At 36.3% G+C, this 24,532-nt stretch overlaps 1 protein-coding gene across 21 annotated transcripts in view; it reads left to right on the top strand.

Annotated features, from left to right (window-relative positions):
* CCSER1 (coiled-coil serine rich protein 1) overlaps positions 1 to 24,532 on the top strand; it is a 1,487,998-nt gene that overhangs the window by 942,024 nt on the left and 521,442 nt on the right. The window contains exon 10 of one of the 21 annotated variants that reach the window (XM_086406539.1): positions 122 to 3,943. The exons of the other annotated variants lie outside the window; for them this stretch is intronic. Within the exon in view, the coding sequence (XP_086262665.1) occupies positions 122 to 136 (15 nt within the window). The 3' untranslated portion in view covers positions 137 to 3,943. Of the gene's footprint in view, positions 1 to 121; positions 3,944 to 24,532 lie in introns of those variants that run through there. 21 annotated transcript variants of the gene reach the window in all.

A 24,532-nucleotide genomic window follows, 5' to 3' on the forward strand; every position in this document is an offset into this window, starting at 1 on the left:
TAAATATCTGGGAAATTTAACCTCAAAGTGTTAACAGTTTTCTCTCTGAGACTGTAGGAAGGAAGGGATTATTGGGTATTTTCTTTATTTACGTATTTCATATTTTAAAATGTTTTTACAGTATAATATGAGGTGACTCATTGGAAAAGACTCTGATGCTGGGAGAGATTGGGGGCAGGAGGAGAAGGGGACGACAGAGGATGAGATGGCTGGATGACATCACTGACTCGATGGACGTGAGTCTGAGTGAACTCCAGGAGTTGGTGATGGACAGGGAGGCCTGGCGTGCTGCGATTCATGGGGTCGCAAAGAGTCAGACACGACTGAGCAACTGATAAGATCTGATATCACCTTGATGTTAAAAAATATTTTAGAACCTCAGAGCAAATTAAATCTAAATGTAGTAAGTGATTCTGAGTTCTCTGCACAACCAACTTAATGTGTTTTCTCAGCCATAAATCAGTGGTTCCCAAACTATTGACCACAACTCTCCGGTGGAATGCCATGAGGTAGAAATTCAATGATAACTATATTTTGGAAGACAACTTTATTATGCCATCCTTTTGGTAATTCATGAAGTGTGTGGCTTTTTAAAAATCCTTTGGTATTAAAGAAGCATTTTTGGACTTTGTTTACCCCGTAGAGGTTGGAAGTGAGCAGGACAGCTCTTGTGAGGGACTCCTGAAAGCATATGTGTGTGAAATGGATGTCTGGTTGTCACGAGATTGGATGGACATGACTGGTAATTAGTCACCTGGGACCAGGGATGCTAAAAAATGCTATAATGTATAAGAACATTTCACAAAACAAAAACATCAAAGTGCTTAAAATACTAAAACTTCCTTCATTGAGAGAGATTGCTTTTAACAAATTCATTTGACATTAAACAGTATTTTGTAACATTCTTATTACATAATGTACTATGGTGATTGTTCTGAAATTTATGTTTTGATTTATGACTGTAAAGCCATAGAATCCAGTGTACCCTTCTTGACCTTCCATTTGGTTATCTTAAAAAATGTCTCAAAGAATATGTCTTAAAAAAAAATGACATATTCCCACTCCCCACCAAAATGTCCACTTCCTCAAATCAGAATATTTGTTATCTTGGTAAACAGAACTATCAGCCATTCTTTTGTTCAAGAGAGAAGCCATGAACCTAAATTTTTGTTTACATCCATTTTGTTTACATCCATTTTGTTACATTAGTCTATTGTACGTACAAAGTATATTTTTATTCTTTATTTCTAAAACCATGAAGGCCAAACACCTGAAGTGAGATTATAATATAAAGACTAAATATTAAAAAACAAGATACTTTCTTTTAAAGGAGGAGAAAAAGAATAGAAATGAAAAATAATTTAGAAACAATGGAACCCCAATTTTAAAGAGATAGAGTGAACTACAGTTGGAGATTAAACAGTTAACTGAAATACGAGAGTAGCCATCCAAGCCATGGTGTCTCTGCATCCTCTTTCCAACCCATTCCTCATCTCTCCCACTGCTCTTCTCAGCTCTCTCCTCAACTCACTTCCCACACAGATTGCTTTGTTCAGAGACAGGCTACCTGCCTCACCTGTGATCTGCAGATTTGTGGTTGTCACGGTGAGCAGGAGTCATCAGAGGAGCCTTTCTCCTGCCCTGTTAAGAAATGTCAGATATTGCCTGAACAAAGGTTTGGGACTAGAGGAAAAAAAAAAATCTATCTACTGATAGTTACTTACTTTTAATTGTATTCCAATTTCACTATTGTTTTAACACCAAGCTTCGTGATCAGTTACTTTGTTCTGTATCCCCACTTGTTCCTCTTCTTCCTCCTGTCTGCTTTCCAATTTCCCTCTTTTTTAAAAAAAAAAAAAAAAAAAAAACCTACTTTAACATTTCTGTGAGTCTTTGCTGTATTTCCTATGAAAATGAAAGGAAAGAGGACTTAGATTTATGTGCATATTTTAAAATGTGTGTATTTGTAAATCCCTTAATCTTTTTCTTAACTAAAAAATTATATTTGATTGAAACAGAAGTTACTGTTTTCCCCAACTTTATTGAGATATAATTGACATATAACGTTGTATAATTTTAAGATGTGCAATGTGTTGATTTGATATATTCATATGTTGTAAAGTATGATGGTAGTATACTCACCATGGTAGTATTAACTAACACTTCCATCCCTTCCATCCATCATACAAACACATTTCTTTTTGGTGATAATAATATAAAAGATCTACTCTCCTAGCAACTTTTTGGTTTATAATACAGTTTTTATTAGCTATACCCACCATTCGGAGAAGGCAATGGCACCCAACTCCAGTACTCTTGCCTAGAAAGTCCCATGGACAGAGGAGCCTGGTAGGCTGCAGACTATGGGGTCGCTAAGAGTTGGGCATGACTGAGCAACTTCACTTTCACTTTTCACTTTCATGCATTGGAGAAGGAAATGGCAACGCACTCCAGTGTTCTTGCCTGGAGAATCCCAGGGACGGGGGAGCCTGGTGGGCTGCCGTCTATGGGGTCGCACAGAGTCGGACATAACTGAAGTGACTTAGCAGTAGCAGCAGCAGCATACCCACCATTCCCTACCAAGTAGCTCCTCAGAATTTATTTGTCCTACACTGGAATCTTGAACCTTTTAACCACTATCTCTCCATTTTCCCCCTCTCCCAACCCTTGGTAACCTTTTTTTACTTTTTCTCTGGGTTTGTTTTTTCAGATTCTACATATAAGTGATATCACTAAAGTTTGCTATTTTTTAAATTTAATAAGTAATTACTGAATACCTATGTTTAATTAAAGATGGACATTTTAGAGTGTTATTTTTATAATAGTTCATTTTTATACAGCATGTATACAGACACACAAAATAGCCATGTCTCTGGGGAGTCAAAATATGAAAAAAATTTTTCTTAAAAATTTTTAGACATCTCACATTTATAGTGAATATATGTTACTTTTGTAATTAGAAAAATAAGTAAATATATTTCAATGCTGCAATTCTTTATGTGGAGTCCTGACAACCATATCATAGAAATAATGTCCATTGAAAGGTACTCTGACCGTAGGAAGTTTTTAGCCAAGCTGAGAGATCTAGCTGCAAGTACTGACAAAAGGAAAATTCATTGCTTCTATGTGCAGGAGCAGTGCAGATTGTCCTTGTTTAAATGTCTGAAGTTTATTGCTAGTGTAATAAATTTTCATTACATTTAATTTACAGTAAAGAAGTATATAGTAAAGAAATGAAACATCGCTCATTTGAATCCTCTGTAAATGAAAGATGACATACTATTTCTTGTAGTACTTGTAAAGAATGTGCAAAGAAAGGAGATTGTTTTATATGAGAGGTTCAATTCAAAACGGTAACTAATATTGCTTAGCCAAGGCTACAGGTATGTAATTAGCAGAAGGTTGAAAAGTACAAAGCAAACAAACAAACAAAAAAGCAATTCATGTGAATAGAGTAATATTCTTAAAAATATACTTTTGATTCCATGTGCAGTTGAAATAATTTATTATTCTTTTTAAGTGGGATGAATAAAGAACAAAATTTATAAATAACAATTAGTAATAATGGAATAAAAGTGATCATGCATTCTTGTTTTTTTCTACTTTCGACCAACTTTATTTTTCTTACTGTCTTTTTTTTTTAATTTTTTTTAATATAAATTTATTTATTTTAATTGGAGGTTAATTACTTTACAATATTGTTTTGGTTTTGCCATACATCAACATGAATCCACCACAGATATACACGTGCTCCCCATCCCAAACCCCCCTCCCTCCTCCCTCCCTGTACCATCCCTCTGGGTCATCCCAGTGCACCAGCCCCAAGCAACCAGTATCATACTGGAGCCTATTATACAGACTGAAGTAAGCCAGAAAGAAAAACACCAATACAGTTTACTAACGCATATATATGATCATGCATTCTTGACTTGATTTTCCAGCATAAGCATTCTTTTAATCGTTGATTAACTATTGATTGGTTAAAGCAGTGTTGGATTAGCAAACTTAAGAGATCCATCCTTGAGTATTTTTCCCCCTTTTTTGCTCTGTGTATTGTATAGATTATATCTTATCTCTCTCAGTAAAATAACACTGTGAAATGAAAATGTAGATTGCGAGGGAGCACTGTTTCATTAACAGAGTAAAGGGAACGGTTGTATGTATATATCTTTTTATGGTCAGGAAGAGAGAGATGTTGGACTCTTTTGCGACCCCGTGGACTGCAGCCCACCAGGCTTCTCTGTCCGAGGGATTTTCCCAGGCAAGAATACTGGAGTGGGTTGCCATTGCCTTCTCCAGGGGATCTTCCTGACCCATGGGTTGAACCTGTGTCTTCTGCATTGGAGGTGGATTCTTTACCACTGAGCCACCTGGGAAGCCCCAGGAAGAGGATAGTGAGACCAAAACCAGTGCTGGCCAAAAGACAACTTGAAATGTTAGGTTGATCAGTGAACTATAAACAGACTAATTTTAATTTTTAGGAACACCTAAAAATGACAGATTTAAAAATGATAATTTCTTGGTCTCATACAAGAATCCTTTCCATATTATTTAAGCAAAAAATAAGATCCAGTTCTACATAAAAAATTTTACTAGCATGTGACATTCTTTTTTTCTTATTATGTGTTTTGGATATCAGTACATTAAGCCTAGCTCATTCTTTCTAATACCTATACAATAGCCCATCATGTAGAAATGGTAAAATTATATTTTACTTTTCCATTATTCTTTGGAATTTAGGACATTTCCATTTAGTTACTATTTCTTTTAATGATGCAAAGATATACATTTCTGCATATGTTATATGCACATATGCACACATATATATCTATACATTATGTGTGTATATATATATGTATGTATATATTTAATGTGTATATATACACGTGATTAATTGTATCTGTAAAGAAAATCCTTAAACATAGAATTATAAATGTGTATTCATTATATTTATTATATATATATAATATGCAAGCTATATACATAAAGATTATATATACACATATATGTTGGAACAATTAATATTTATAAGGACAATTATTAAAAGTAGAATTACTATGCTGAAAGCTATAGATGCTTAAACTTTGAAAATATTTACATAGTCAAATTTATGTTCTTTGTTGTCATTCACACAAAAGCCTGCTTCGCTCCCAGACTAAACAAAAATTAAAAATAAAAAAATCCTATTTTAATCTAGTATTTTATGGCTTCAATGTTCATATTATATTTTTGATGCTGTTTCTTAAATTAAATTTTTTTTTTTACTACGGAAAGGAATGAGGGGCATACAAATGTTCAGTGAGAAAAATCAAAGCTTAAATAGTTAAATACTACTTATTCACAGTCATGGGTCTGCAGATATCTAGGACAATGGTGAACATAGACTGTGTGTGAGAATAAGAGCACAAACATATTTAAATAATAATAGCACTAATATTAATACTTAACAGGTTTTAAGTATTTCAGTTAGTCATTTATTTTAGTTATTTAATCAAGAGACATTGTCAAAAAAAAAATGTTTGTAGAATTATTAACTTTTGCTGTTGCTGCTCTAAGTCACTTCAGTCGTGTCCGACTCTGCGACCCCATAGACGGCAACCCACCAGGATCCCCCATCCCTGGGATTCTCCAGGCAAGAACACGGAGTGAGTTGCCATTGCCTTCTCCAGTGCATGAAAGTGAAAAGTGAAAGTGAAGTCACTCAGTCGTGTCCAACTCTTAGAGACCCCATGGACTGCAGCCTACCAGGCTCCTCTGTCCATGGGATTTTCCAGGCAAGAGTACTGGAGTGGGGTGTCATTGCCTTCTTTTGAGGCATAGCTAATACATCAATCAGATCAGATCAGATCAATCAGTCGCTCAGTCGTGTCGAACTCTTTGCGCCCCCATGAATCACAGCACGCCAGGCCTCTCTGTCCATCACCAACTCCCGGAGTTCACTCAGACTCACATCCATCGAGTCAGTGATGCCATCCAGCCATCTCATCCTCTGTTGTCCCCTTCTCCTCCTGCCCCCAATCCCTCCCAGCATCAGGGTCTTTTCCAGTGAGTCAACTCTTCACATGAGGTAGCCAAAGTACTGGAGTTTCAGCTTTAGCATTATTCCATCCAAAGAAATCCCAGGGCTGATCTCCTTCAGAATGGACTGGTTGGATCTCCTGGCAGTCCAAGGGACTCTCAAGAGTCTTTTCCAACACCACAGTTCAAAAGTATCAATTCTTCAGTGCTCAGCCTTCTTCACAGTCCAACTCTCACATAATGTTTGACTATTGAAGAGTCAAATAGAACTGATGATTTGACTCACCAGAAAGATCATCAGTATAGTAAAGTCTATACTGAGTATATATTGTGGAGCAAGATAGTCTAGAATCCAAAAAAGGAAAAGTCATCCTAAGGAAACAGGAGAGTAATAGATAGTTTGAAATGAAGTGAGATACAGGCTGGGTTGGGTTTCCTTACATGGTGTTTAGAGGCAGCAGCCTGATAGGTTAATCAAGTAGAATGAAAAAGCACAGTTCTTTCATACAGAAGACAAAATATATTTTCAGGGCAAAGTCATATAACATGTTGGGAGGGACAGAAGATTCACAGCAGAATTTTGCATTAGAAACTTTGCTCCATGAGCTTTCACTGTTACTTTTATGCTTTCTGCTAGGGGAACTCCCAAAGGCATTTGAATAGGTGAGAGATCTAAAAACATATATTATTTGGATGAATTTGCTTTGATGCCAAAGTAGCAAGTGATTAGGGGAGAGGGGTCAAGAAAGCAATGAAATTCCATGAATCATATTTATGGAATTTTATTTTCCCAGGATATATTAATAATTAATCCATGCTGTGGTTCCAAGGCAGCTCTTATATCTACCTTAGAAAGTTTTCAAGTCTATCATTTGTATTTCATTTAAAGAGATGCTTGATCCTCTGTGTTCTACACATTATTGTTTGTGATCAGTGACAGCAGCCTTAGAAATAGTAAACTACATGAGAAATTCCTGTCCTATGTTTCTCTGTCAGTTCAGTTCAGTCGCTCAGTTGTGTCTAACTCTTTGTGATGCCATGGACTGCAGCTCGCCAGACCTCCCTGTCCATCACCAATTCCTGGAGTTTACTCAAACTCATGTCCATTGAGTCAGTGATGCCATCCAACCATCTCATTCTCTTATCATCCCCTTCTGCATTCAATCATTCCCAGCATCAGCACCTTTTCAAATGAGTTAGTTCTTCACATCAGGTGGCCAAAGCACTGGAGTATCAGCTTCAACATCAGTCCTTCCAATGAATACTCAGGACTGATCTCCCCCAGTATGGACTGGTTGGATCTCCTTGCAGTCCAAGACTCTCAAGAGTCTTCTCCAACACGACGGTTCTAAAGCATAAATTCTTCCACGCTCAGCTTTCTTTGTAGTCCAACTCTCACATCCATACATGACTACTGGAAAAACCATAGCCTTCACTAGACAGACCTTTGTTGGCAAAGTAATGTCTCTGCTTTTTAATATGCTATCTAGGTTGGTCATAACTTTCCTTCCAAGGAGTAAGCATTTTTTAATTTCATGGCTGCAATCACCATCTGCAGTGATTTTGGAGCCCCCCAAAAATAAAAACTCCCACTATTTCCCCATCTATTTGTCATAAAGTGATGGGACCAGATGCCATGATCTTCGTTTTCTGAATGTTGAGCTTAAGCCAACTTTTTCACTCTTCTCTTTCACTTTCATCAAGAGGCTCTTTAGTTCTTCATTTTCTGCCATAAGGGTGGTGTCATCTGCATATCTGAGGTTACTGATATTTCTCCCGGCAATCTTGATTCCAGCTTGTGCTTCATCCAGCTCAGTGTTTCACATGATGTACTCTGCATATAAGTTAAATAAGCAGAGTAACAATATACAGGCTTGACATACTCCTTATCCTATTTGGTACCAGTCTGTTGTTCTATGTCCAGTTCTAACTATTGCTTTCTGACCTGCATACAGATTTCTCAAGAGAAAGGTCAGGTGCTCTGGTATTCTCATCTCTTTCAGAATTTTCCACAATTTGTGTTGATCCACAAAGTCAAAGGCTTTGGCATAGTGAATAAAGCAGAAATTGATGTTTTTCTGGAGCTCTCTTGCTTTTTCAATGACCCAGCGGATGTTGGCAATTTGATCTCTGATTCCTCTGCCTTTTCTAAATCCAGCTTAAACATCCAGAAGCTCACAGTTCGTGTACGGTTGAAGCCTGGCTAGAAGAATTATGAGCATTACTTTACTAGTGTGTGAGATGAGTGCAATTGTGTGGTAGTTTGAGCATTCTTTAACATTGCCTTTCTTTGGGATTGGAATGAAAATTGACCTTTTCCAGTCCTGTGGCCACTGCTGAGTTTTCCAAATTTGCTGGCATATTGAGTACAGCATTTTAACAGCATCATCCTTTAGGATTTGAGATAGCTCAGCTGGAATTCCATCACCTCTACTAGCTTTGTTTGTACTGATGCTTCCTAAGGCCCACTTGACTTCACATTCTAGGATATCTGGCTCTAGGTGAGTGATCACCATCGTGATTATTTGGGTCATGAATATCTTTTTTTACAGTTCTTCTGTGTATTCTTGCTACCTCTTCTTAATGTCTTCTGCTTCTGTTAGGTCCGTACCATTTCTGTCCTTTATTGTGCCCATCTTTGCATGAAATGTTCCCTTGGTATCTCTTAATTTTCTTGAAGAGATCTCTAGTCTTTCCCACTCCATTGTTTTCCTCTATTTCTTTGCACTGATCACTGAGGAAGGCTTTCTTATCTCTCCTTGCCATTCTCTGGAACTCTGCATTCAAATGGGTATATCTTTCCTTTTTTCCTTTGCTTTTCACTTCTCTTCTTTTCTCAGCTATTTGTAAGGCCTCCTCAGACAGCCATTTTGCTTTTCTGCATTTTTTTTCTTCAGGATGATCTTGATCCCTGTTGCCTGTGCAATGTCTATATTACTTAAAAAACAAAACAAACAAAAACAAAAAAAAGCTTGCATTACTTTGTAGATTTTATTGGAGAAAGAAACTCTGAAAAATATATGTTTCATTTCTGATACTTAATGCAAACTGGGGCAGACATGCTTCACTTGGAGATAATTAAAAGCAAAGAATCCTCATGACTTAGTGAGACAGATCTCTAGATATGGGCAATGCCTTCACTTGTAATACTTGAGTGTGACATGACAGATGCCAGGTGTTCCAGGCTTCCATGTTTTTAAGTTAAAAAGGAAAAAAAAAAAAAAACTAAGATCATTCACAAATGAAGCAGAATAGAGTCTGCAAGCACAAAATGCCTGGCTTTTATAAGTAAATTGCATGTGTTTTGTTTTTTTTTAAAACTAAGGACCAAGCAACCTGTTTCGGTACATGTGCTTTATAATGTTCCCAAACCTTTGGTTCTCAAAAATCACTCCCATACAACTCAGGTTATTTGAGAAGCAGTATGGATTCTTGTCAGCACCCTGAGGGTGAGCAAACATTGTTTGATTGATTAAAATCGTCACAGCTAAGGTCCATTCCATAGTTCTTTATTTGTTAGAAAATATGATTCTGAAACTGTCAGTGATTTTCCTTTTCACTTGTTAATTGTCCTTTTTCATTTAGTTATAAAATCTAAACTGGAAGAAAGAAAAAGACATTGCCTTGATCTTCATGTTTTTAGTCTACTTTTGCAAGAGAGCTTATTTGTAAAGGTAAAATTAATTAAATCTCTCCTTATTTGGTTTATAATACATGATTGGTGTGTACATTAACGAGGATAGAAAGATAACCTCGTTTTTTCCACTAATATTCAGTATGTAATCTTCTGTTTAAAATCTCCTCCTCTTCTAGTTTTCCACACTGTTAAATGTTACTTTCTTATTCAATCAGTTGTTCCTACAGGAAATTTGGAATTCTGGAAATTTTCTCTATTCATACAAGGTGTAAAAATATGCTTTCCTTCATAAGACCCCTTGAAATGTCAGTGAAATTATTTTTTATAAATATAATTCCAAAATCACAATAAGATAACTGCATGTCCTCGGCAGATGAGAGCTTTTAGTATGTTTCTAGAAGATAAAAGTGGGATGGAAGACTTATAACTGATGAATTAGTGAGAAACATTGTCAGCTAATTATACAGGCAAAGGGACATGCAGCTTAAGTAAGAAATAACCTGTCCTGTAGACACCCCCAAAGGGCTTCACTGATGGGTCACCAGTAAAGAATCTGCCTACAATGCAGGAGACACAGGTTCCACCTGTGCGTCAGGAAGATCCTGCGGAGAAGGAAATGGCAACCCCCTCCTGTGTTCTTGCCTGGGAAATCCCATGTACAGAGGAGCCTAGCCAGCTACTGTCCATGGAGTTGAAGAGAATCAGACATGGCTGAGCATGGCACGACAGTAGACCACCAGCCTTAGTCTGGGTTTAAACAAGATCCATGGTAGGACATGAGACTGTTTTCAGTACCTATTTATTTAACAATACATGTAAAAATTTAAAAAAGTTAAATGGGAAGCACTAAAATATAATGCCTAGAATAACCAAGCCACATATTGACTCAGTTTGTTCACACATGCATGCCTGTATGTGTGATGTAAAAGTTACAAGTTGTTTTGATACAATTTGTATCAAATAGCCAGTTCCTTTTCCCACTCATTTCTATCAATCAGAACCTATCTCTGCTCCTAATTCTTGGCTCTGTTTTCTTCCTGTGACCCCCACTCCGGCCCCTCCATAATTATTACTGGCATTTAGACTTCAGATTCCCCCTGTGAACTTGAATCTGTTTCACTGCTGAGACTATAGGTGAGACTTCAGCTTTGGGTAGGAAATCACTGCTTAATTTTAATCCCATAGAAGACATTTTAGATATATGTTGGTGTCCAAAGAAAGAGGTGTTTAGGCAGCTATTGTGTAGGTAGCCTAAATTTATTTAAGCCATACATTAATATTACCCAGAAAATAAGCTCAAATCCATAGGAATCTTAAAGTGTCTTTTCTTTTCATCTATATCAAACTTTTAGCAACAACATGTACATGTTAATTTGCACTAAAATAAACACTAAGCCCTCATTTTCCCCTTTTTGCATAAATTTATCACTTTATAAGCTCCTATCCTATCTCAAAAAAATTATTATAAAGAAGATATTCATTGAGCCCTGACTGAAAAATCACTTGTATTAGTTAATTGTATGATAACAAATACTTCTGGAGAAGGGAATGGCAACCTACTCTGCTATTCTTGCCTGGTGAATCCCATGGACAGAGGAGCCTGGCTGGCTACAGTCCATGGGGTCGCAAAGAGTCAGACACGACTAAGCAACTAACACTTAATTACAATTATTTACTCTATAGTTATTAAAAGGTATTTATTATATTTATGTGAATATTAATTTTGCCTTCTAATTAATTGAGATAAAGTCAAGAATGACCTATTAAAAAAGGTAGATGGCAGTGATTAAACCATGTTGTGTATATCAAATACACATCATATAAAATGTATAACTCTTAATAAATAATATTTCTCCCCTCATTTATTTTCTTTAGACATTTAAAAATATATTTGTCATCTCTTTACATTTTGTTCCTCAATTTACTATACTTGCATAAAAATCTTTCTAATTCAGGAAAACATATATAATATTCAAATATCAAATACTGTGTTTTTGTCTGTAAAGTGTTACAAAAGGGGACTTAAATATAATTGCAATTAAAATATAATTTCTGTTATTTGATGGTAGAGAGTCTCTATTCTCAGGGATGCTGCTTCTGCTGCTGCTAAGTCGCTTCAGTCATGTCCGACTCTGTGCGGCCCCAGAGACAGCAGCCCACCAGGCTCCCCCGTCCCTGGGATTCTCCAGGCAAGAACACTGGAGTGGGTTACCATTTCCTTCTCCAATGCTTGAAAGTGCAAAGTGAAAGTGAAGTAGCTCAGTCGTGTCCGACTCCTAGTGACCCCATGGACTGCAGCCTACCAGGCTCCTCCGTCCATGGGATTTGCCAGGCAAGAGTACTGGAGTGGGGTGCCAGTGCCTCCTCCAATTCTCAGGGATAGGCAGTAGTAAAAGAGAGGGACTGTAATGAGTGTCTCATGTACAATTGTACATAATGACTTAATAATCTAATATCCTTCTGAAGAGCATCATTATACACTCTCCTTCACTTTTGTGATGGGCAAACGACTTCCAGAAATCCTACTCATGATGAAATCATGCATTTTAAAAATTTACTGGGAGTCCAAAATAGAATGATTTGTGAAATGAGCTTATATGGTAGAATAGCAATTCTTTATAGTAATTATGGGTTCCAAAAATCTCTAACTTGAGTTTCAAGTACACATTGCACTATGTATGGTCATAGAAAATCAAATAACGTGATTCCTTGTAACTCTCCATGAGTTCATCCCACGCTTAGTGATCCATTACTGACATAATAAGAGCTTAAACAAAAATTGTTTGTGATAAAACTCTTAATAGTAGCTAAAGTCTGGGATATTTAGGACTTAACATGCTTAAAGGATACTTTTAAAAGACTAAAAATTGACCTTAGAGGCACATAAGAGTAAAGACATGGACATCTTAATAGCTTTTCTTAATACTGTAGTAACTAGGAGTGACTGTCATTAATGTTGATTAATTTAATAAGCAACTTTTTTAATTGAGAGAAGTTGAACACAATAAGAAATGAACATATATGTGTTCATTGAAAGATATTTAACAGTTTCTAGGGTTCAACCAGGAAGAAAACACTATGAGTTCTAAAAGTGATAATGATATTTAGAGGCAGACATAGTGGATCTAGAAATAATAAAAGTAACTGGGTACATTCCGGACATTGAGTTGAGTCCATTATATGGCATACCCTGTGAAATTTTAACTGATGATAAAATAAAAAATTTAGAGGAATTAAATAACATACCCAATGTCACATAATGAACAAATGATGAAATCAGGAAGTCAGTCCTAGTGATATGATTCTGGAACTTAAGTTGAAGCTATGTTCAGGTATAGAATACAGAAAAAGAAAGAAAAAAAAACAGTTTTTCTAGTTCAGAGACATTATGGTAACTTTGTTGGTTGTATTTCTTCTTTCTCATCTATATTATTTCTTAATTACTAAATGGCCAGATTAAACAAAATAAACATAATCGCAGGACACAGGCAGAAGTATAAATTGATGAGAGAGTAGTAACCAAATTGTGTCATCTTGTGGGCAAAGCAGATTTAACCACCACATCTCTATACTAATGACTTAAAGAACTCAAGTACCAGAACTGAATCATTGCAATGAGAAATATCTATTCTGGGTACATGAATAATAATTATTAATTTCATAATTTTATGAAATGTTTATCTTAAAGATACAGGAGAAAGAAGCACTACTTCATTTGTAACTTAAGAAATATATTTCAGTTCTATATTTCTATCATATCTTGATGATTTTTAATGAGTAGAGCATAGAATCGGTTATCAGAAGCCTGGAGCATTGGCCTAGTCTACTATTCATTTACTCTTTGACTGTTTGTATTAGTCACCTCTCTAACCTTAAGTATGTGTCCTCCATTGTAAACTTTTAATCTCTGCCTTACCTACTTCAGGGGCTTGTTTTCACAATCAGTAAGGGTGTTTATATATATCATAGATGTGTATGTGCTTGTTGTGCTTATATGTACATGTATATATATGTGTAATTGAAAAAATATATGTACTAAACCATTTAGCAACCTACTACTCTTTCTGTATATAAATTAACTTCATTTAAAATAGTTTTTGCACTGAAATAATGCCTGGCACTGTCACAAACCCATTGATTAATAGGATAAAATTTGTGTTTATATAAATCAAAATTACAAAGTACAAAGACATATGCTTAACAAAGTCACTTTGCCAATCTAATTAGCTCTGCTTTGTTTAGACTAGTAGAGCAGCACATTCTTTGGAAGGAAGCCTAAAAAACTACTGTGAAAAGTTGGAATGAAAGATAAAGCAACAGAGTCTGGACAAGATACCAGCAAAAATTTAATCTGTCTTCTGAGTCTCTGTTTCTCTCTGAACTTCAGTTGGTTTCATAGTACAAACTGTTAGCTCCCCCCCTATCCAAGTTAATGTTTCCTTATTGGAGCAGCTATCTCCTTGCAAACAAGTTTGAAATGCCCTCTGTATTGTTACCATTTTATTCCTTTCTTGTAATAATATTTTCAAACAGAAGGAAAAAGCATAAGCTTTCTCTTGACTGACAGTATATTCAGTTCAGTTCAGTTCAGTCACTCAATGTCCGATTCTTTGTGACCCCATGAATCGCAGCACACCAGGCCTCCCTGTCCATCAACAACTCCCAGAGTTCACTCACACTCATGTCCATGCCATCCAGTCATGTCATCCTTTGTTGTCCCTTTCTCCTTCTCCCCCCAGTCCCTCCCAGCATCAGAGTATTTTCCAGTGAGTCAACTCTTCACATGAGGTGGCCAAAGTATTGGAGTTTCAGCTTTAGCATCATTCCTTCCAATGAATACCCAGGACTGATCTCCTTTAGAATGGACTGGTTGGACCTCCTTGTAGTCCAAGGGACTCTCAAGAGTCTTATCCAACACCACAGTTCAAAAGCATCGCCTCTCAGCTTTCTTCACAGTCCAACTCTCACATTCATACATGACCACTGGAAAAACCATAGCCTTGACTAGATGGACCTTTGTTGACAAAGTAATGTCTCTGCTTTTGAATATGCTATCTAGGTTGGTCATAACTTTCCTTCCAAGGAGTAAGCGTCTTTTAATTTCATGGCTGCAGTCACCATCTGCAGTGATTTTGAAGCACAAAAAAATAAAGTCTGGCACTGTTTCCCCATCTATTTCCCATGAAGTGATGGGACCAAATGCCATGATCTTCATTTTCTGAATGTTGAACCTTAAGCCAATGTTTTCACTCTCCTCTTTCACTTTCATCAAGAGGCTTTTTAGTTCCTCTTCACTTTCTGCCATAAGGATGGTATCATCTGCATATCTGAGGTTATTGATATTTCTCCTGGCAATCTTAATTTCAGCTTGTGCTTCTTCCAGCCCAGCGTTTCTCAGGATGTACTCTGCATAGAAGTTAAATAACCAGGGTGACAGTATACAGCCTTGACGTACTCCTTTTCCTATTTGGAACCAGTCTGTTGTTCCATGTCCAGTTCTAACTGTTGCTTCCTAACCTTTTGTTGACCATGATGGCTACTCCATTTCTTCTAAGGGATTCCTGCCCACAGTAGTAGATATAATGGTCATCTGAGTTAAATTCACCCATTCCAGTCCATTTTAGTTTGCTGACTCCTAGAATGTCAACGTTCACTCTTGCCTTGTCCTGTTTGACCACTTCCAATTTCCCTTGATTCATGGACATGACATTCCAGGTTCCTATGCAATATTGCTCTTTACAGCATTGGACCTTGCTTCTATCACCAGTCACATCCATAACTGGGTATTGTTATTGCTTTGGCTCCATCCCTTCATTCTTTCTGTAGTTATTTCTCCACTGATCTCCAATGGCATATTGGGCCCCTACCGAGCTGGGGAGTTCCTCTTTCAGTATCCTATCATTTTGCCATTTCATACTTTTCATGGGGTTCTCAAAGCAAGAATACTGAAGTGGTTATCCATTCCCTTCTCCAGTGGACCACATTCTGTCAGACCTCTCCACATGACCCAGCCATCTTGGGAGGCACCACATGGCATGGCTTAGTTTTACTGAGTTAGACAAGGCTGTGGTCCGTGTGATCAGATTGACTATCCCTTAGAAGAAATGGAGTAGCCATCATGGTCAACAAAAAAAGGAGTCCGAAACGCAGTACTTGGATGCAATCTCAAAAACGACAGAATGATCTCTGTTTGTTTCCAAGGCAAACCATTCAATATCACAGTAATCCAAGCCTATTTCCCTACTAGTAACTCTGAAGAAGCTGAAATTGAACGGTTCTATGAAGACCTACAAGACCTTTTAGAACTAACACCCAAAAAAGATGTCCTTCATTATAGAGGACTGGAATGCAATAGTAGGAAGTCAAGGAACACCTGGGGTAACAGGCAAATATGGCCTTGGAAATACGGAATGAAGCAGGACAATATTCTAGTTCTCCCCTTTTTGAAATTTCACTCCAAATAGAGTTATTTCTTTATTAGGGTACATGTTGAGTGATAGATTTATAAAAAAAAGAAAAACTATGAAGATTTAGAGGTGTTATTTCACACATTTCTGTTTTGAAAATAGAAATTCTTGGAAAAAATTGACAGGCAGAGGACAGACCATAGGTCAGTATCTATCATATGCAAAGAACTCTTAACAAACGCCAGGAAGCACATGGAGCACCTGATATAAATCATATTAGAAAGCAAATAAAAGGAAATACATTCAGCTGGACAATTAATATGAAAGCTATTCAGACTCACTAGTCATCAGAATGTAATTTGCGCTTACAATGAGTTGACACTTTATATCCTTTGTGTGTGTTTTAGCTGCTCAGTCATGTCTGACTCTTTGTGGTCCCATGAAATGTGGCCTGCCAGGCTTCTCTGTCCATGAGATTTCCCAGGGCAGAATATTGGAGCTGGTTGCCATTTCCTTCTCCAGGGGATCTTCCTGACCCAGGGATCAAAGGGATTGAATCCTGTCCCCTGTATCTCCTGCATTGGCAGGCAAATTCTTTACCACAAGTGCCACCCAAGAAAGCTCCTTGTATCCTTTAGACTTGTAAAAAATTTGAAAAACTTATAATAGCTATTGCTGGCTGCGATACAAAAATGTTTATTTTGCTGGTATAAATATGTATATTGCTGGTATAAATAAATATATTGGTATAGCTGATTTTAAAGTATGCTGCTGCTGCTGCTAAGTCGCTTCAGGCGTGTCCGACTCTGTGCGACCCCACAGACGGCATCCCATCAGGCTCCCTCGTCCCTGGGATTCTCCAGGCAAGAGCACTGGAGTGGGTTGCCATTTCCTTCTCCAATGCATGAAAGTGAAAAGTGAAGTGAAGTCGCTCAGCCGCGCCCGACTCTTCCCGACCCCATGTACTGCAGCCCACCAGGCTCCTCCGTCCATGGGACTTTCCAGGCAAGAGTACTGGAGTGGGTTTTAATAGGTATACTGATTTTAAAATATAGTGTTGTCTGACTGCTGTCAAGATCCAATTGACCAGAGGTAATAAGGTTCTAGTATAACTGACTTAGGCTTCTCTCAGCTCAGTCGGTAAAGAATCCGCCTGCAATGCAGGAGACCCCAGTTTGATTCCTGGGTGGGGAAGATCCACTGGAGAAGGGATAGGATACCCACTCCAGTATTCTTGCGCTTTCTTGGTGGCTCAGCTGGTAAAGAATCTTCCTGCAATGTGGGAGATCTGGTTTCGATCCCTGGCTTGGGAAGATCCCCTGGAGAAGGGAAAGGCTACCCACTCCAGTATTCTGGCCTGGAGAATTCCATGGACTCTATAGTCCATGGGGCCACGAAAAGTCGGACATGACTGAGCAGCTTTCACGTTCATAACTGACATGGGGCTTCTCTGGTGGCTCAGATGGTAGTGAATCTGCCTGCAATGCAGGAAACTTGGGTTCCATCCCTGGGTTGAGAAGATCCCCTAGAGGAGGGCATGACAGCCCACTCCAGTATTCTTGCCTGGAGAATCCCCATGGACAGAGGAGCCTGTGGAGCTAACAGTCCGTGGGGTCGCAGGGTCTGACACGACTGAGCGACTAAGCACAGCACAGAAATATGAATACCCCTTAATTAAGACATTTATCACTTCTCATAGTTATCTTTTTAAAAGAACATTTAACATTTTAGTGAGAACAACAATTAAAAAAAAACATTCTGGTCACATTTGTTAAAATATATATACTCTTTGACCCAGCAGCCTGCTTCTTAAAATGCATCATTCAGATCTGAAATCACCAGTGCTTAACTCTACATGTACAGTTCTTCATTTGAAGCATTGTGGGCGGGGGGCTGGGAAGGGGGGCAGGCAGGCGGGTAGTTTTCTGAAGTGTAGTCATTTTTTATGAGATTGTATACGTTTACCAGGTAGTTTTGTTTGATTCATTTCATGTCATGGCTTTGAATATTTTGATTTGTGCGTTATGTTATACACGTTGCTCCATTTATGTGAATATTAAAAGATCAGTTTTTAAAAAATTACACAGTAAAACAGTTGTTCATAGTAGTAATATTTTGCAGAGATGCTGTCTTCTAAATTAATATTACAGTTGGATAATCACATTTAAAAATCTACCTCAGGAAAGACGTCAGTTCATAGGAAAAGATATTAAATTCTGCTTCATGCTTCATCTAAAACTATAAAACCAGCTTTAAAAAGCTGTTTTCTATGAACACGTGCAAGATAATTAGTTGAAATAACTTTTTAATATAACTGTTATAATACTAGTTTTGATTTCTTTTTTTAAATTAATTTATTTATTTTAATTGGAGGCTAATTATAATATTGTGGTGGTTTTTGCCATACATTCACATGAATCAGCCATGAGTGTACATGTGTCCCCCATCCTGAACCCCCCTCCCACCGTACACCATCCCTGAGCACCCTATCTCATGCATCGAGCCTGGACTGGCAATCTGTTTCACATATGGTAATATACATGTTTCAATGCTATTCTCTCAAATCATCCCACCCTCACCTTGATTTCTGTGTGAAAAGTTAAAATTTTCTATATATGATAGGAAATCTGATAAATACATGTTAAATACTAAACAAAAATGTATTGAATTTTAACAACTTCTCTACCATCTTTGTTGTGAAATAAATATCTAGAAAAATTAGTATGGCAGAATTGATTAAAATAATAAATACATATATATATATATATTTTGGTACTACTTTTCACCTATGTTATTGGATTCTGTTTGGAGGCTGGGAATAAGGAATTTCAAGATAAAAATTATATACTGAAGAAAAATTATTGTATTATAATCATGAGAGCTTAAGTTTCTCACATTTTCCAGTAAAACCTTCATTCTGGTGATATACAGGTATTTTTTATAGTGTAAAAAATACATAATGAGTGATAAAATAAAGGAGATAGATATAAACTAAATCTAAAGAAGAAAAAAAAAGTTTTAGGATTTAATTTAATACCCCTTCCATGTATATTTAACATTGCAATTAAAATATCACATACAATTCTGACTCATAAGCTGTTTGGAGTTAACTATCATGAAGCATACATTTCATGCTTCCAAAGCTATTTTAAAGTGCTCTGTATATTCTATATGTACTTAAAGCTTTAACTAAACAATCAGATATTAGAATTGTATGTATATATTTACTTTTCTACTTCTAAAAAATGTTTAAAATAGCTTATAAGAATGTATTTGTTTTGTATTTTGTAATTTTGTAATGTTAAAGCTTATAGGATAGAAATCAAGAAAGAGTCGATTTTTCTTTCTACTCTGCCTTTCCCTCAGTGTCCAGAATAAACAGACTAGTTCTTCAAAAGAAAGACATGTTTTCAAGTAATTTAATCCTAAATCATCTGATTATATGGATGATAGAGATAAAAACAATGAGTAAATGCAGTCATAACCTTGTCATTTCACCACTGGCAATGCACCAGTTTCTGGAAATAATTAACAGTCTCCTACCACCACTTACAAAACTTTCAGAACTTCAGTGAAGGAATTACTTCTATCAACCTTCACTTTACAAAAAAAGGAGTGGGGAAAGAGGCTCTAAATTTGGTGAAACCATTTCTGTAAGAGTATGAGGTCTGGATATGTAATGCTTAAATTTAGCTTGATTCAAATAGGGAAATAATAATAGCTAAAGGATAGATTGAAAGCATATTTTTTAGGATATTTTTCTTCATATAGTTTCTCTAAACCAGATTTTTTAAATGAGCTTGAAAGAAAATGAATCAAGGTTAATATCTTTAGTTACAGCCTTGTATACATAGTTTATGTTGACTTAGATATTACACAAGGAGATGTTAGGGAGTTAATGTATATTCTATCTATAATGGAGGGCCATACAACCCACATCTCTGAAAGGGTAATTCATGGCTCAATTATGAACAATAAGGTGCCATCTTTTTCTACCATTAGCATATTCTAAATTTGCAAAATATAATTATTATATCTATGTGAATGATAACCTGTAAATTACTTAGCTATTTCTTCCATGCTTCAAAAAAAAAAAGAAAAAGAGCATTTTAAGTACAGATCTAGTTTTATTATTGGATAAATCTAGAAAACATATTGTGCTTAGTCATTCAGTTATGTCTGACTCTTTGAGACCTCGTGAACTATATAGCCTGCCAGGTTCCTCTGTCCGACAGGATTCTCCAGGCACGAATACTGGAGTGGGTTGCCATGCCCTCCTCCAGGAGATCTTCCCAACCCAGGAATCAAACCCAGGTCTCCCACACTGCAGGCAGATTCTTTACCATCTGAGCCACCAGGGAAGCCTGTATTAGGCTCATGATAATTCCTAGGAAATTTGTACTTACTCTTTAATTGGAATTTCTGTAAAGCTTTATTTGATGATCTGTGTATAGCCTAGAAGTTAAAACAGGGTAGCTTCTCCTGCATACTTTTTTCTTGTTGTTGAGCACTTGAGGACCAGAAATAATTTTCCTAGACACTTTGGTAGCAAGGATGCAGAAGATCCTAGAGACAGCATTTAAAGGAAAGAAACTTTTGTGCTATTTCACATAAATATGTATCTATCTATCCATCTATCTATAGATAGAGATAGATAACTAAGATGATATAACAAGAACAGCTCTTCATATTTTTCCCTTCCCATATAAATAAATGACTAAAATATTTTGATTTGATATTTTTATTCAAGGCAGTATTAGAAGATATAATTTTGATAGCCAAGCCTTCAATCCTCCTTTAAATATGTGAGATTATACCTTCACTGTAATTGCTTGTGATTTTGAAAATCTATGAAACTTAATAAGATGTGAATAGCTTGTTTACATATAAAACATAAAGTATTGAAAAGTATAGTAAATTGGTGGTTAAGCTCTGTAGGTGTTCTCCTCTGGCAAAGTTGTTTAGCATATATAAATCACTAAAATAATAGAAAATAACCCAAGCTCAAGTTAGGAATGACTATTTAAGAAAATAGTTTTAAAAGTAGTTTGAGATTCAGAAAAAAATGCCATTGAAGAAACCGTAATCTTTTGGAAAAAGCTTTTCTGAAATTTGCATGTGACTAAGAATTGTGATAGTACTTTGGCCACCTCACGCGAAGAGTTGACTCATTGGAAAAGACTCTGATGCTGGAAGGGGTTGGGGGCAGGAGGAGAAGGGAACGACAGAGGATGAGATAGCTGGATGGAATCACTGACTCGATGGACGTGAGTTTGAGTGAACTCTGGGAGTTGGTGATGGACAGGGAGGCCTGGCGTGCTGCGATTAATGGGGTCGCAAAGAGTCGGACACGACTGAGTGACTGAACTGAACTGAACTGAAGAATTGTGAAGTCCCATAAATTATTAAGGACTGAATTTTACACACCTGCTGTCACTACTAGCAATAGGGCAAATCTCTCCAGTTTGGCTTTATTTGCATTAGAAAATGGAAGAGGAGTGAGAAGTAATTACAAAAGTCATCTTCCCAAACCTTGCTGTTCAACTTTGAAATGCAAATTCCGTGCGGTTACATAGAATATTGGCAGATAATGACAGGGAATGGCATCACAAATCCAAATAGTCCCCAAATCTAGGGATTTCTGATTGGTCCTAGGATGAATTCATGTTCATTTAATTTTCTTTCCTCTCCTAAGACTAAAGTTCTGGATATTTGATCCATTTACTTTTCTATTCTTGCAATCCTATAGAAAGAAGGCTAACATAATTGGAAAATAATTGGGAAGTTACAAAATTATAGCAAGAACAACAACACTTGCAGCGATAGTTGTTTGTGGTCTGGTCTTTGTTGAAAGGCAAGTGAAGTTCGAAGGGCTGTTCTTTGTATTTGTCTTTTTAAAATGTCTGTGTAGATAGCTCTTAAGTTGTACAAGCTTACCCACTCTCTGCATTGTGATCTCACAGAGTTGCATCAACTTTAAGGGCAGATAGTTTCAGACTGACAGTGATTGTCAGTACGAAAGTGACTATAAAATTAATATCATTTTATTCAGTGTCACAACGTCATCACATTATGTGTGTGAATTTAAATATTTCTACTTTCTGTCTGGCTCTTCAAAACAACCCCAAGTGGACAATATATTAAACTGAATGCCATGCAACCTACATAATTTTGTCATTATCATCCATTAAATAAATGGCCAAGGTAGCATTTGTGCCAAGTTCGTCTGACTGTAATATTCCCATCCCCTTTCTGCTTCATGTCAAATACTAGTTTCCTAAAATTCTCTTTATTCACAAACAGGCTTCTTTGTCTGGTACTGCTTTTGTTATACTGCTATTATGGTCTTGTATTGAGACAAGGATCTCACATCTTCAGATGAGTTTTTAATTTTTTAATACATGATACTTGTTTTAGGCATTCCAATCATATTCTCTCATTCTTACCTACTTAAGTATTACTTCTCACTTCTTTCCCAGAAGTCTTGTCCCACTAACATTATTCTCTGGATCACTTACTCGCTGTAGAAAACACATTTTTATCCATCCTTTTGGGAAGTCTCCTTTGCTCCAGGCCTTAGAAGCCCTGGGCTTCCCTCATGGCTCAGAGATTAAAGTGTCTGCCTGTAGTGCGAAGACCCGAATTCAGTCCCTGGGTTGGGAAGATCCCCTGGAGAAGGAAATGATAACCCACTCCAGTATTCTTGCCTGGAGAATCCCATGGATGGAGGAACCTGGTAGGCTACAGTCCACAGGGTCACAAAGAGTCGAACACGACTGAGCGACTTCACTTTCACTTTCACTTTAGAAGCCCTAAGCTTATATACTAGTTTATGAAACATGATTAAGTATGATTTTTTTTTCTCATTTTGTAGATGAGAACACTGAAGCTTATAAAGTTTAAATGCTTGTTCAGGGTTACATAGCTCTTAAGTGGAGGATCTGAGAATTGTACTCGGTCTGTTTTTAAATAGTATGCAATATTACCTTCCCTTAAGTGAGGAATGTAGAAGGTTGATTTATCATAATTTGTATCCTGCTCTATAATAATTACTACAGTAATTTTTCCTCCCAGTACAAGATACCAATCTATTTCCCATGCAAAGATAAGAAAGGTTTGCTAGTAATGTAATGGTTTGCTAGTAATGTAATGTAAAGGTTTGCTAGTAATGGTTTTATAAAAAAGAATATCATGGAATTTGAAAGAATATTATATTTCTTTGGTAATATTTTAAGATTGCTAAGCAACCACCCTTTGAAAACTTTTTGTTGTATCATGTTGTAATGTGGTTTATATTCTCTCTGTATTATTCATAGCAATTTCCTAAACCTCATCAGTTTTTGAATTTGCTTATATATAATGAAGAAAGACTTTTCTTTAGAACCAAGTTTTTAAGGCAGAGTGTGTGTATGTAATGAAAGATTTGATTTTCATTTATATATATATTACATCTATATAATACCTATCCTAACTTTGAATACTGAATTTTTTGCTACTTTGGTAATAATTTAATAATTCTTAGTAGTTTGAATAAAAAGATTTGAGAACCACATATAAGTGATAAAATATAAGTATGTTCTTTGTTTTTAAAGGAAAAGGACAGGAATTCATTAGCAAGATAGAGGAATAAACTCAGAAATCAATAACCCAAGAAAAAAAAACAGAAAATCAAGCAAATAAGACTTTATAATTTCATTAGAGGCATATTGGTCATTGTTTCATTACATGTAACTATCTTAGAAAAAACGAATCCATCTAGCATGAATTTAATTTGACAAGTTTTTCTCTAGACATTTATAGAAGATATGAACAGTACTATATTAAAACATGTTTGTTTTTAGGACAATCATAATTTTTTTAAAAGCCTCTATTATAGATCTTTAAAAACCTCCTCATTAGTCTGAGTAGTGACAGGTTCACACAGACCTTTCTATCACCACTGAAATGCCGACAAAAATAGTAATTGCTTTTTTCTCTAGGATCAATTTTCTTGCCATAGTTCAGGCTGCTGAACAATCATTCCATAAGTTGTTTGGTTGTGGTCCTTGAATAAACTCCATTTTTTCCCGTGGCTAGAAACAGCATTTGATTCAGGAAGATTTACTAACACTTTATAACTCTGATAGTTTTCTTCTTTTATTAAATATCTTTAAAACTTCTTATAAACTTTTATAATAGTAATAGAAAATATTCAACTAGCTATCATCATGCTGTTAAAACCAACATCTTTTCCTATACTTTAGTTGAGGAACATCAGGCATTGTTTAGTGTAGATAAGTAAAAGAAAAACAAAAAGTAATTTTAAACAGAGTTATGAATCTTAATAAACAAAAATGATTGGCTAGTTCTTTTTCAAAGCATAATTTTGTTCTTCACCCATGGCCAAATTGGGATAATTTACTGAGAGATATAAATATAACGTTCCTTAAAAGTAGAAGAATGAGTTTTCAAAGCTACGAAGATAAAATGC

This window comes from Bos grunniens, chromosome 6, assembly GCF_055505025.1.
Source record: "Bos grunniens cultivar Pamir isolate PY7600 chromosome 6, Bosgru_T2T1.0, whole genome shotgun sequence".
Lineage (NCBI taxonomy): Eukaryota > Metazoa > Chordata > Mammalia > Artiodactyla > Bovidae > Bos > Bos grunniens.